The 14,597-nt window shown below is 36.0% G+C and overlaps 1 protein-coding gene across 4 annotated transcripts in view; it reads right to left on the reverse strand.

Moving 5' to 3' along the window:
- Positions 1–14,597, reverse strand: part of LOC136979763 (basigin-like) — a 55,850-nt gene that overhangs the window by 2,189 nt on the left and 39,064 nt on the right. For all 4 annotated transcript variants that reach the window (XM_067275792.1, XM_067275793.1, XM_067275794.1 and 1 more), the window contains one exon: positions 13,282–13,414. In XM_067275792.1, coding sequence (XP_067131893.1) covers positions 13,282–13,414 — 133 coding nt within the window. The remainder of the gene's footprint in view (positions 1–13,281; positions 13,415–14,597) is intronic.

Genomic DNA, 14,597 nt, shown 5'->3' on the forward strand with positions numbered 1-14,597 from the left:
GTGGCACGGGTTACAGGTTGGCACAATAGACGAGAAACTGTTTTTTTTTTTTTTTTTTTGGCGTGTTGACGTGTTGGCGCGTTTTGGTTATTCGGAACGTTAACCGAATGCCAGGTGTCCTCGATTGTCGGAGATTATATCAATCTCCGTTCTTTCTTTCATCCATTTTGATTGGTCGTTCTCCCTCAATCACGCTTCCCAAGTGGTTGGTCCCTGGTTACTAAACGTAACGAGACTCTTACCCGGAGTGCCAGAAAAGTCAAAATCAAAGACGAATTCGATCTTCCACCGATCATAGGACGATTTCCTTCCGCGATTTATGGTTTCTGCCTGGCAATTTGATATAAACAATGGGTGTCCGACTACAAACGACTTTAAAAAAACATAGGTAAAACTAATAAATTTTTCTTTAAATTTACCGTTTTTTTGAGTCTTTCGTGACAGGTCAGACCTGTCCGGTACATGACATTTCCATAAAAGTTTTAAACAAATATTGGAAATGACAAAAATAAACAATTTATGTATTTTAGTTTTAAAATACCAATAATACATACATAATACAAATTGATACGATAAAAACAATGATAGAAAAACTTGTTTTTTTAATTTTTTATAAACTAACTCTATTTGGCGATTTTTTCCGCAAAGTCGTTAATTACTTTATCATAAAAGTCGCTGGTCGTCGACTCCATTAATGTATTTAAAAGCTCTTTTTCTATGGAAAGCAACGCTAGCAATGACAATTTTTCCTCCCACCAAGTGTTCCTGGCCAATGTATGAATTTGCTTCGTGGTCGAAAAATTGCGCTCAGCAGATCCACCGGTAGATGGTACCGTAAATATTAATGATATTAAATCATATAATTATTTTAGTATGTCTTTGTTCGGATCGACATTAATTATAATATGTTTTACGTTTAAGAATTACTTGTCGATATAGTCCGGACACGAATATAAATATTGCGATTCACTATGTAATTTATATAGGAATTTTTTTGATTTTATCTAATTTACTTACTTTAAAGAATTAAAACACGCTTGGAAAAATTGTTTTTCATAATATACAAATTATTAACATCTAAAAGTGATAAAAATTCTAAAGATTTTGAAAATCTGTCAATATAATTACAGTATAATTAAAAGAAAATTATAATCAAATATAACTTTGCAAAAAAACGTACATAAGAATAACATTGAATACTCTTTACTTTTTAAATCTTAAACAATTCACTTAGTCAGTAGGTCCCTACCCAGTGGCTAAGGGATAGAATCGTTGGAAGCATTACAAGTGTGTAGCTTCCACCAGCTAAACCGGGTGAGGTTGGTGCTCTGTGAAGCGCATGCGCCAATGCCCTCTGGCTGCTTTACACCATTCAGTTATTCTCGCCGTGGAAGCTTCTCGTAAGCGCTTCCATTCCGCTCTGATATTCGAATATACAATAGCAATCTTATCGTTTTTTTCACATGTAGTACAGAAATTTGTAACAAGATACATAATGCAGTTATAATAAAATATTAATTTTAATTAATTCAAAGTATGTTAAAATATGAAAATTTATATTTTAAAAACTATAATACAAGGGAAAGTCATTGGAAGGTGGAAGCGCCGCTTCCACCGCTTCCAATGACGGCACGCCACTGCAAGCAACATCTGCAAGTTCATATATACAGGGTGCATAGGAAAGTCCCTTTAACCAGAAAATTATTGCGAACGGAGAGAGCTACGGCTATGCATGTGAAGTAACGGTATAGTAAAGTGACTATGCTCGACCAAATGCAGACGACAGCAGCGCCCCTAGTGGCGAAATTTGGAAGATACGCAGTGCAAATCAAAAACGAAAACAGATAGAGCAAACTTCCCAATTAGAAAGTTTTAGAGCATCAATTAATTAGTACGAAACGGCATCTGGTTCACACGGATAAGATAAATCGTCGCCCGTATACCCAAAAGTGTCCGAAAGCGATGCACGCCATTTTGTACGACGTTTGAAAGGAATAGCCATAGGTATGAAGAAATATGCATAATTTATTGCATAAAATACGTACTTATGTCAATACAGGTTGATAGCATCACACAAAAAACAATGGAAGGGCAAACTGTCACACAGTGATAAGTTTTCAAACATATTCGACATTAACTTGTTGACATTTGCACTGCCTATCTTCCAAATTTTGCCACTAGGGGCGCTGCTGTCGTCTGCATTCGGTCGGGCATAGTCACTTTACTATACCGTTACCTCACATGCATAGCTGTAGCTCTCTCCGTTTGCAATAATTTTCTGGTTAAAGGGACTTTCCTATGCACCCTGTATATATGAACTTGCAGATGTTGTTTGGGCAAAAAGTAACATTAGATTATAGCCAATCTTACCCGTTTTCACCGAGTGCAAGAATTAGGAATGATGAATAATAGACATTTTTGTAACTCACTCTGGGTTGTTCTTCAGGTTTACTAAATTCGAAAAAAAAGCTGGATCTTCCAGAATTATTCATAAATATAAATTTGAACATAAAATCAAACATTAAGACAGAGAGTTCAAATAAAGCAAAGTCACGCGCATGTGCTCCTCGTGTCAACTTTATATATGATGGAACACTAAGTATCATTGAGAATTTTTAGAAAGGTCTAAAAATTTGTTCTATTTCCCACATAAATGCAAAAAAGACATCTAAAGTAATACAGTAGAAACCTACTTCTTCGGGGTAATCCTTAATTCTCTCCCTCTCCCGTGGGGAAAATTTCAAAAAATCCCTTCTTAGTGTACGTTCTGGTGACGTACTCTGTGTACCAAATTTCAACTCCTAACCATTTGGGCTCTGCACTTATAATTGAGATGGGTTGATGATAATAAGATGACGTAATGAAAAAGTAAATAAATAGAATAAGGAATAATATTAACCTATGTATACTCATTGACAAAGAAGTTACATGCTGAGGGTGTTAAAATCAAATGAAACTTTATTAGTGCCAATGTAATTGCAATGGTAATAAGCGATTGCGATTTTACAGTAAAGGACAATTTAAAGGAACCTTTATAGTATCGTGTAGAACCGCCTCTTGCCCAAATATGTGTGGCAATGTGGTCGGGAATGGAGGCATATGGACACCATAGGCTATCTTGTGACAGATTTGCCCAAGAATGTTGCAACTGCTGTTTAAACCTCCTCTCTCTCTCTCTCGCCTGCCAATCATTTGTGGGATTGGAAGAGCCAAAGCTCTTCCAATCCCACAAATGATTGGCAGGCAACAATGTAATTGAGATGTTTCTGGGAAACTTTAGCTGTGTGCAGAAAAGTGTTATCTTACTGGAGAATGACCATTTGTTGCCCTGCATTCAGAGCAACGAATCCTGCATTCTTGCAAATTGCCTCCGAAAGGCAATTTGCAAGAATGCAGAATTTCTCAAAATATGACTGTGCCGTTGATGTTCCTTGCACCATTACCATGGTCGACCGACCATCGTGCACGATGGCTTTCCAGACCGGTCACACTGGCATGACCGGTGTGACAGTAAAAGTGAGATTATTATGAATTACACTTGCATGTTGTGGCATTACCACGGTGAATCATTAAAATATAAGTAAGTTCACAAGCACTTTCGGTAACATACAGTTACCATCTTCAGGTGAAAATGAATACAACAGTTTTCTATTTATGAGATATAGCACTTCTTGAAATAAATGATGCGGCTAGATGGAACACCAATTTAAACCGAAATTTTCATATAGTTCGAAAATGTTTTGGAACGGAATGATGTACAAATTCGCAAACAATGGTTGCTATGCGACCGTGTAGCTCTAGAAATATAGACTGACATTTAAATAATGTTGCCATATTTTAGGAATTTCTAGAGTTGTGGTATTACATGATGTTAGTGTCAAAATATAAAGGTTCTCCCAAATAAAGAGTTCTTTTTGATTATTGCATCCTTTCAATAGTTTTGTTTGGTCCCATACCGATCGGTAGTCTTGATCAAGGACTTTTCTCACTAATTCCATTGACAGACAGTTATTTTGGATGTCATCCTAATGTTCTGTGATGCGAGATGTTAGCATTCTAGCAGTAGCTCTATATAACAAGTATCCTCTCCTGATCATTTGTGTTTTAACAGTACAAGATAAACTCCTGATTTTCTTTTAGATTGATAGCATCTCTGTCGTTAGATAGCAGTCTTCTTAGCGTTGACTGTGTAGATAGTGGTAGAATGTAGCCATTTTTTCTAAAAAGGTGTACAATTTTTAATGATATGGGACCCAAAAATGGTAAGGGGGATGTGCTATCTTTAGGTCCTCTTTGTTGATAAGAAAAGATTGCGGAAATAATTTATTTTTGATACAATTCCGAAGATAATAAAATTTTGATTGGGAGTAGCCCGCTTTTATCATTGCTTTGTTGATAAGTTGCATTTCCTGTTCTACAAATGTATTGCTAGAAGGGAGGAGGAAAGCTCTTCGCATAAGAGAATTGATGGCTGAGTTCTGATAGTGTTTGGGTTGAAATGCAGTCGCAGGAATAATTTGTGGTATACTGTTGTTTTTGTGATGAACCGAAAATTGAAGAACAGATTTGTGTATCTCTAGATCAAGGAATGACATTCTGGCATTTTATTCTTCTTCTAATCTAAAGTTGATGGATGGATAACCCTAAGCCAACATTTGTATAAATTGTTTTAAATTGTCAGTGGAACCCTCCCATGCAATTAATATGTCATCGACATAACGTAAATATAACATTGGGTATTGGATGGTCAGAGGGGCGTTAAATACACGCTGTTCTATATTGCACATGATTAGCTCTGCTAGGATCAGTGATAGTGGAGATCCCATTGGTACCCCTTGTGTCTGTTTATATATGGTACCATTAAACTGAGAACAATTGTTCTCAGTTATAAGTAAAAGGGCTTCACATAAATGTATTACGTGTGAGGCTGAGTAGCCAGAATTAAGTAGCAGAGAGTTGGCGAGCACGACTGCCTCAAAATAAGGTACGGACGGGAACGGGGAAACAGCATCGACTTTAAATAAGTGGTATGCATTAGTTGGAAGGCGTCCTAGAGTAGATGAAATAACTGCCTTGGCATATGTTGAGGCTGTAGTCACTAAGTTGAAAGGAGGTATTAATGATGTAACTAATTTAGCTGTGGCAGCTTCAAGATGGTATGTTGGATGAGTGCGTTTATTGACAAGCAGTCTTAAAGGCCAGTTTTGCTTGTCAGTTTTCACCTCAAAAAATAATCTAGGACAAACTGTATTTGTTGGAGGTTTTAGAGGACCTGCTAAAGAAGAAACAATCCCTGGGAGAGCTATGATCTTGTGTGTTTTCCGTAAAATGGTGTTGGTTGGGTCCTGTTTTAGAGGAGTAGATTTAAATTGTATCAGGAAATCCTTAGCCCTTGATATAAATTCTTGATTTTTACATAACACAAATCTTTTTTCTTTATCTGCCACCAGTAGATTTAAGTTGTTGGATACAAGAAACAATTTGATGGACTGAGTCATTTTCATTCCCACGTTTTTCTTTTTGTGTGGCGCTGCATTGCTATGTTGGTGATTGCTGCTAACTCCAAGTCTGGTTGTAATTCCGGAATTGTAATGCTTTTAATGGCCACAATGGTGGAAGGAATTAAATTAAATAATCAAGCTTTGGGATCGGTATGTTTTGGTGCCTTTGTTAACATTTGAATTTTATCTGGTACCTTTACAGTAGTAGTATAATTATAATAAGGAATCTCTATTTTCCTAGCTTGTTTTCGGTGGGAAGTTTCTTGTAGCCATTGGAATTTTTTTGTGGAGTTTCCTTCTGTATCCACACACTTTTTTATTGGCTAAAAAAGATATTTTACCCAATTGTTGATATAGAAATCTTGCATCACATTGTTTAGTAAAGATGGAATAGGTACAACTTTTCTTCTTTTTCTGCTACTTCCTTGCATTTGTTCTTGATTAATTTAGCGAGTAGAGTTCATTCAATTTGTGGCAATAAGGAGCGAACTTCAAACGGAAAGGCAATACTTCGTACTTTAGAGCAATACATTTGGGATTGAGACCTTTCTTGCAAATTTGTAAAAGGAACCATAGTTGTGCTTTTAGTTTTAGCCATGCAACTCTTGTATTCAGTAGAAGGAAGAAGTGTTTCTTATGGTTTTCCGTAATAAAATTTAATAATCACTTCATGCCAACTTTATGATTTGTCTGCTAACTGCCTGCCAATGGTATGGAAACAGATGAGTTCTGTAGAAAGACTTCCAGTTGTCTCTGGATGGTGCTGACTAATCTATGAAACAAACATTGCTGCAGCTGTGTTTGTCTCATAGATTAGACGATCATTTCCTCTGTGGTCTGTGTGGACCATGCAAAGCCAGTCCTCTATATATGTGCATCCTATCCATTACCTCCAACACTATCAGCTAGGAAGGCAGACAATCAGTAAAATGGCCATCTTACCTTGCTCATATTTGTTGGCTGTGTTCAAGGGCAGGTCTGCATATTTGCTATTTGCCAAATGCTGAATATTCATCTTTCACCAAACTATTTGCCAAACTGCGAGTTCCTTGGAAGTACACACACACACACGTGAATTTGGTTATTTGAGCTTCGGTTTATTTGAGGAACAGCAAATGTTCATCCAAGATTTAGAAAATGGACAATTCTTGAACAATAACTTGTGCTGCTGCTTTTATAGTTATGAGTAGTTTATATCTGTTAATGGAAAAGGCCCACCAGTGGCCAAGCAGTCTTCGTACCCCGAACACACAGTTCAGTCGTGGGTTCGTACCTCACTCGGACGGGCTGCCCACGGAGTTTTCGGAGTTTTTTCCACGTCTATAACGCCTAAATAGGGGCCGGTTTCCTTAACTGTTTAAACACAAAGTCGGCCTAAATCGGCTTAATCCATTCAAGACAAAGTCAACCCAACGAAAAGTTGTTTTACTGGTTTCGTTTTACAAATTGTTTACGTTTCGTCTAATCCCATCATTTTCATTTAAGAGTGATATCAAATGTCAGTTAGTTATGTTTACAAAATCTCTGTTGTTTTGTATATACTGTATATTTTTTATATAAATTAATTATTATTGTATTGTTGAATGAAATGTTATTTACACTTTTTTCTGACTTCTTTTCGTTTATTATATTTATATTAATATTATTTTATAATATATTATTTATCGTTAATTACGTTACATGCTATCAACGTTGTAAGATGTCGGGCTAGATAAAGGCTATATTATTATTTATTTTAAATAATTATTTTAATAATTATAATTTAATTAATTAATTTTAAGGTAATAAGAAATAGCATCTAACTCTAGTTCCAAATTATTTCATAATTAAATAATAATATAGCCTTTACCTAGCCTGATATCTTATGGCATTGATAGCATGTAGGTTAGAATGTATCTGGCATTAATGCCATTGTTTAGTTAACTGTTATATTTGTTTTCGCCTATATTTTAATATTTTTTACGATATTTTAAAATGATTTACAAAATGTTTTATCGAAACTTATCATATTTAATGAAACGATTATTTATTTCTAGAAGACGAGTAACTAATATATAATTTATTTTATATAAAAAGCAAAGAATGAGCATTTCTCATTATGTACAAAAGATAACATTTAAAATCATGCTAATTTTAAAAATATTGACCAAAAAAATAAAGCGACCAACTATCACAAAACTTCACAAATAGAAACCCTCCAATAATTTGAACTGTTCCACAACTGGGGAGAAACTAGACCATATGTCCCCACTAAAGTATATTCTTAGGGTAAAAACTATTCAGTCTACAAATACGTAGTAAAAACAAAAATTTTAGTGCTTAAAGAGTTAACTAGGGGTGCCTTGTGGGAGGTCTTTTTATGTTAAGTTATGGCCCATGTGATGCATTGCCATAACTTAACAATAAACAAATAGTTAATGGAAAAAAGGAAACTGAAAAGAGGATAGTAGATGATATCACTTCATCAAAGCAGAAGAATGTGAATGTGAAAAAAAATTTTAAAACAACACAATAAATCCCATATTGCAATAAAAGACCAGAAAAAACTACATAGAAAAATAAAATAAACTGAAAAAAACTCTAAATTCAAATATAAGAGACTAAAATGGAAATACTGATGACCAAATCCACACATTTGCTATTTGCTGAATGTTGAGTAGTGTTTTTGGACAACTCGAATACATGGAGGTGAATATTCGTCTCCTTTGATTCGACACGATTTACCGATAAGAACCGAGAAACGGCAAATGCCAAACATTTGTCACGAGTAAACCGTCCTCACTATTTGGAATTTGGTGAATAGCAAATGTGTAGATGACTGCATTGTATAAGCACGACTTTTATTCAAACACCTCCGTATGAGGCATGACAATTTAATTCCCAGAATGTACTTGGGGAACTATACATTAGTGGCTACTATCGTCTTCAAAGTTCTCCCCTTGTGCATCTATACACTGATTCAGACAGCATTTTCATTTCTGGAAGCAGGCCTGGAACCAGGACCAGATCATTGCATAGATAAATGAGACAGACAGTTTGACCGGGCCCTAGACAATTATTTTGAAAAGATTTGTAAATAAGATAGTTTACTCTTCTGTTGGACAACTGTATATCATAAACAAAAATATATTGCTTTTTATATGGTTATTGTGAATTCTAAAATCTACAGAAAATGTGTTCTTCTGAAACATATTGAAAGTATTTCTTCCGATAATTTAATTTTTTTTTTTATAGTGATAAGAATAATAATACTTATTTAGTTTTGTTTTGTTTAATAATAATAATGTGAAAAACTAAAACAAATCTTAAATTTTATTTATTGTTTTGTATTTTTTGTGTGCTCTATTTCTTGTTGGAGAGGGAGGGGGGCAGGTAAGAAGAAAATGTCTAGGACCCCAAAGTGAGTTCCAGGCAGGGCCGGATTAACCCATTTCCAGAATACTGTTGAGTATCTGTCTCAATTGTTTGATATCAGTTACATTAGAAAATTTTCATCTCCAGTGCAGCTTTTAATTTTGGAAATAGCCAGAAATCACAAGGAGCGAAGTCAGATGAACAGGCAGGATAATTTCCTTTTTGGCCAGAAAGTCTCACTGTCAACGTACTTGGTGTATAATGAATGATCCACTTATCAGACCATGATGTGTACCATTTTGTACCAAGTGTACCATGATGAAAAAAAGGTTGAGAATCACTGTTCTAATGGTTTGGTTCTGGGACTGCTGGAAGTACCAAGTTTCATCATCCATAATTAATTATTATGTAATTAATCCATAAGTCAATAGGGGTCAACCCTGACATTACCAAAAGGGCACTAGTGGGTACAGTCCTGTAAGCCTTTCAAATGTAGAGAGCTGCAATCCTTTGGACAGATAACAGTTTTTTATCGTTATGGACTTTGGCAGTCACATGGCCCCAGACCTGTATGGCATAGAGGAGTGCTGGATGAATTGCACCCCTGTAAATAAGCTTAATAGTGTTAGGGCTAAGGCCCCATGTGTTCCTAGCAATACTAATGAGGGAATTGGCCATCCTTTTAGCTTTGTCCGTGATGTATTTGATGTGGGATGTGAAGTTTAGGTGTTGTTCTTGACGAGAGACTTAATATTTAATTTCTATTGTTTGCTTTATTCTGTGAGCACCTATTTGAAAGATAAGCTTCTTGACGAGTGGTGCGTTCCTACCAACTATCATGCTTTCTCGTTTGTCTGTGTTAATGGGTTGCCTATGCTTAATACTCCACTGGTGAATGTTATTGAGAATGGTTGCATATGTCCTGTAAGCATTCACTGTTCCTGTGTGAAGCTAGGATAATTATGTCATCCGCATAGCCCTGTACGCGGCAGTCAGGAGGTAGGGTGTCATTTAAGTGCAGGATAGAGTTATAGGTTATGTTCCAGAGATCAGGACCAGACCTGGATCCCTGAGGACAGTGATGATCATGTAATGTATACAAGATAGAAGACTACTAGGTGTGATCAAAGAGACCTCTAAAGTCAATAGTAATTATTTCCGTATGCTGACTATGTTTAGCCTGGTGGATGTAATTAACAACCAGGGGAATGGCATCTACAGTACCTTTGTTTTTAGAGAAGCTGAACTGATTCTGATGCAGGGCTCTGCACTTGCGTAGATGCGAAGTGATCCTATTAATCATTAGACCATCTAACACTTTTTCCAGAGTTGGGAGAAGGCAGATTGGCCTGTATTTTTTGTAAGTGTTAGTGCTGGTGGATTTGGGAATCAATTTAACACTAGCCTTTTTCCACTCAGTAGGAAAAAGGCCAGTGTTCAAGCAGATGTTGAAGAGAATTACAAATGCTGTAGGATTGGCCTCAAACACATGTTTAATCACCCTAGTGGTTATGCCATCAAGGCCTGGGGTGTTGTTATCAGTGAGCAAACAGATGGCATTCAAAACCTCAATGTGGGTGAAGTTATGGTCATTGTCTGTGTTAGGCATAGTGAATGTGATGACTTCTGATGACCACTTGTGTACGGTCATCCTGCTGTGGGTCATCTGAAGGGTAAAGACTAGTGAGAATGTGCGTGATAGTTTCCTCCATATTGATAGTGTAGCAACCATTGGGGAGCTGGTGTTTTTCCTTATAAGCTAAGTAGTATGGTTCTGATCTGGGATTGCAACCACAAGTGTTGGTACAGAAATCCTCCGAAGTGTTAGTCCTTGTTTTATTTATAAGGATATTGTAAGAATTGTGTTCGTGCCTGTACCGATCTGTAAGTGTGACTTTAATGTTCTGGTCCTGGTTCATTCCTAAATTGCCTCGTTAATATCCTAACTACTTTTTTCTTGTTTTCTAGCTCAGTGGTCCACTAAGGAACCTTTTTGTGTTTACAATGTTTGACTTTGAAGGCAATAATATAAGAGTTAGTGATTGTATTTGTAAGCCTGATCTAAGGTGTCCTGAGTATAGTGACTGTGGTGAGGGGTACCAGCCCAAATGTTATTGAAGGTGTCATGGAATAATTGCCAGTTAGTGCAAGTATAGTGAAAACTGTGATTATTAGTATTAGTAGTAGCATTTGGTTGGGTGAAGATAGATTCTGCCAGTGACCATAGGTATATGTCGGTGGTGTAATAGCAGTCAACTCTAGGAGTGATGTGACTATTTTCTAATGTTAAGTCTATCCAACTTTTCCCCATGGTACAGGAGTAGGCCGGAAGGGTGCCAGTGATCAAGTAAGTAAGGTTGTGTCGGGCCACGGTTTCGTAAATACATTACCCCTAGAGTCATCTTTAGGACTGTGCTAGGTTGCAGACTTGGCATTGAAGTCTCCTCCTGTTAGGATAGGTTTATCTTTGTATGAGTTCAGGAGGTGATGAATATCTTCAATGGCTGTCTCAATGTTAAAGATGTCTGGAATGTAGATGGAACATGAATAAAGGTGAGCATTATTGTCTGTAATACAGATGGTAGTAATGTATTCCGTGGTGTGTTGGGAGACAAGGCAGGCGGTAACGTTGTTGTTCCCGACGATAATACCAGTCTTGATGCGATAGCCAGGGTCCAGAGCTGGATAGACTTCCCAATCATTGAACCTATCATGTTGTTAATAGTATAGGGTTCTTGGATCATGATGATATATCTGTGTTGAGTACATTGGAAATGTGAACGAGGAGGGAGCTTTGCATTTCTATGCATTAATCTGTACGAGTTTATAGCTGCCTGTGTTCGTATTGTGAAGGGGTGTATTTTTCTTAGCTATCCCTACTTGCATCTTGTGTTTTCATGCATTTGGTTATGGGGCACTGTTGAGAGAATGCGTGGTGTGCAGTTTTAGGTTTGCTCCCTTCTGGCAGAGTGTTATTGAACTTTGCACAATTTACACAGCACGGTTCCCGACTGTGGACACGGCAAACCTTGTAGCTGTGGCTGCCAATTGTAAAGAATTTAAGAACCAATGGAGTCAGAACTTTTCACAATCTTACATATTGTACTTTCAAAACAAGTGCAGGAAAATTTCAAATTTTCTATTCTTTTCTGACTTTTAAGAGGACTAAAAAATTAAAAATTCTAAAAACATTTATAAAAATGAAATAGAATTCTCCCAATGGGTCAAGAAAATCAAACAAGTATATAGAGAGGAGAAAAAAAAATTTTTTTTCCTCTGTATATGCTTGTTTGATTTTCTTGACCCATTGGGAGAATTCTATTTCATTTTTATAAATGTTTTTAGAATTTTTAATTTTTTAGTCCTCTTAAAAGTCAGAAAAGAATAGAAAATTTGAAATTTTCCTGCACTTGTTTTGAAAGTACAATACGAAAGTGACTACAATGTTATATTTCTGTGCATTTACTAGCTAGATGGCCGTAGCCACAGCATTTGTAACAGCGCGTGAAAGGGATGTAATTGCTTATTGTTATCATTGCCCATTGCACACTAACGTACTGCTGTTGGATTAGCGTGTTCCTAATAACGGAAGTAACCCGAAGGACAACGTGTAGTCTAGAAGTGTCTGTTGTGTTGCGGTTCATCTTGGAAAGAACACTGCAAGGGTCTCGGAATTCTTGAAGAGTACGTGTAGTATTTATTGCAGTGTTCTGGTTGTATAGTTCCTCAATGAAGTTATAGTGACAATGTTGCCCGGGACATTTAACAGAATAACCTTTGGTCGTTTGGCTGCCGAGTATTTGATATCTAACCTATTTGTTCGTGTTTTAAAAACCGACCGAGTTAATGGCAGCCATGTTTTGTATTTAATTGAATGCAAACTCTGTTGTTCCTAATTTTTCAAAGCGCTTTTACAGGAATCCCTAGCTGGCTTGGTTTTATGTTTGTCGCGAGTGTATTTCTAATTTCGTCCTGGTTAATGTTAATGTTCTCTTTTGGAAACACAAGAACAACGCGTGCACTAGCACTGGAATGAGGTTGTTTTTGTACTGTTTTTCCCATTTAGACAACAGACATAACCCAGGTCCACTAAACTAATTAGGAAAATAAAAAGTTGCTTGTATTTTTACATGTGTAGTTGCATACATATTTTATTGAATTCAATTGGGTATTGTATTATGTTGTGTATGCCTAACTCATGAAAGACAAAGGACGAAAAAAAATATCACAATTTTGAAAATTTACTTTATCCTGAAATTTAGTTTTGGAACTATGGTAGGAATACCACAAAAGAAAATTAAATTTTACAAAAGTACCATTTATTTGATTTTGTTTGGCATGTCTGCACAATGTTAAATTTCTCATTGTCAAAACAACAAGAAATTTACAAAATGGACATCACACCTAGAAAAACAAAGATAAGAACCTTTCTGCGATCTGATCCACGTCGGGGTTATTGACTTCTTTAACTTTTTTCTTTTCGTAGATAAATATGATGGTGCAGAGAATGATGACTTCTGCGCAGATTCCAAGAAACGGCCACAGGGCAGCAAGCTTATCTACAAATAACAAAATTAAAAAATAAAAATAGATATCTCAGTTAAAATAATTTATTAGAATCTACTAGTCGTTTAAACGATTTAAGATTTATCGGACAGTTTTTCACTTCTAGGATTTTAAAGATTTTAGTCCATAAATCTGATGTATTTTGCTCGACTATGGCAAACTTGTATCTTTTGTGTGACGATTAATATAAAAGTAAATATTGTATAATCCTAAACCATCGCACGACGAGGCAGGATTATAAAAAATGTAGAAAAATAAATTAAATTTTAATTTCAAAATTTACTTATTGAACAAATTATTTTGACAACTTTTTGTCCACATCCGAAGTTAAATTTTTTTGTCGGTGAAAATAAACTTCGAAAGGATTTGTTGGTTGCAATTGTTGCAACGGAATTAACATTTAAGTTTTGCTTTACACAGTTCAAAATGCTAAGTAAATCCTAAGAAATTGAATTTTATTCTCTGATTAAAAGTTTTAATTATCAGTAGCAGACTGTTACTGGTAGGACACCCAAACTACAGGTCAACAGAGATAGTTGCTGGCAATAAGCCAAGGATAACTCTCCTCACAGTACAAAAATGGCAAAGAGATAAGACAAGGTGATGGAAATAAGACTTTGTTTTTTCGGTTGAAGGAACTTACAGAGACTGTTGACGAAGGGCCACTTGAAGGAGGAATTGGAATGCTATCAGAAACTGAGAGGAAAGGGCTAGAAAGATATGTTTTAGAGTATAATGCCAACATTGGAATTGATTAGTTTATAAATGAAAAGGTTATGAAACTGAAGATGGTATTGAAAGTTATAATAGATGTATATGCTCCAACAGATGTGAAAGACAATGGATTTCGGGAGTCAATTTAAGAATCCCAGAGAGAAATTGTTATTGTGGGAGAGGAAAGTCGAGTTTTAAGAGAAGGAATATAACGACAATGGGAGACGTCGGATTGAGATGTGTGAACAGTTTGAGTAGACTTTTACCACGTAGCGTCAAAAAAATGATAATTGATTTTGTTATTACTAGACAAGAGAAAAGGTTTAAAATGAGTAATGAGGGAGAATTTGTGCTCTAGTAAGAGTTGAGCCAATGTGCCCACGGATAAACAGAACAAATGAAAACAAAAGGTAAATTCGGGACACAAATCTTCTTCCAAAACAGATCTGCTACAGGACTGAA

The sequence above is a fragment of the Centruroides vittatus genome, unplaced genomic scaffold, assembly GCF_030686945.1.
Source record: "Centruroides vittatus isolate TY-2023 unplaced genomic scaffold, ASM3068694v2 contig_634, whole genome shotgun sequence".
NCBI lineage: Eukaryota > Metazoa > Arthropoda > Arachnida > Scorpiones > Buthidae > Centruroides > Centruroides vittatus.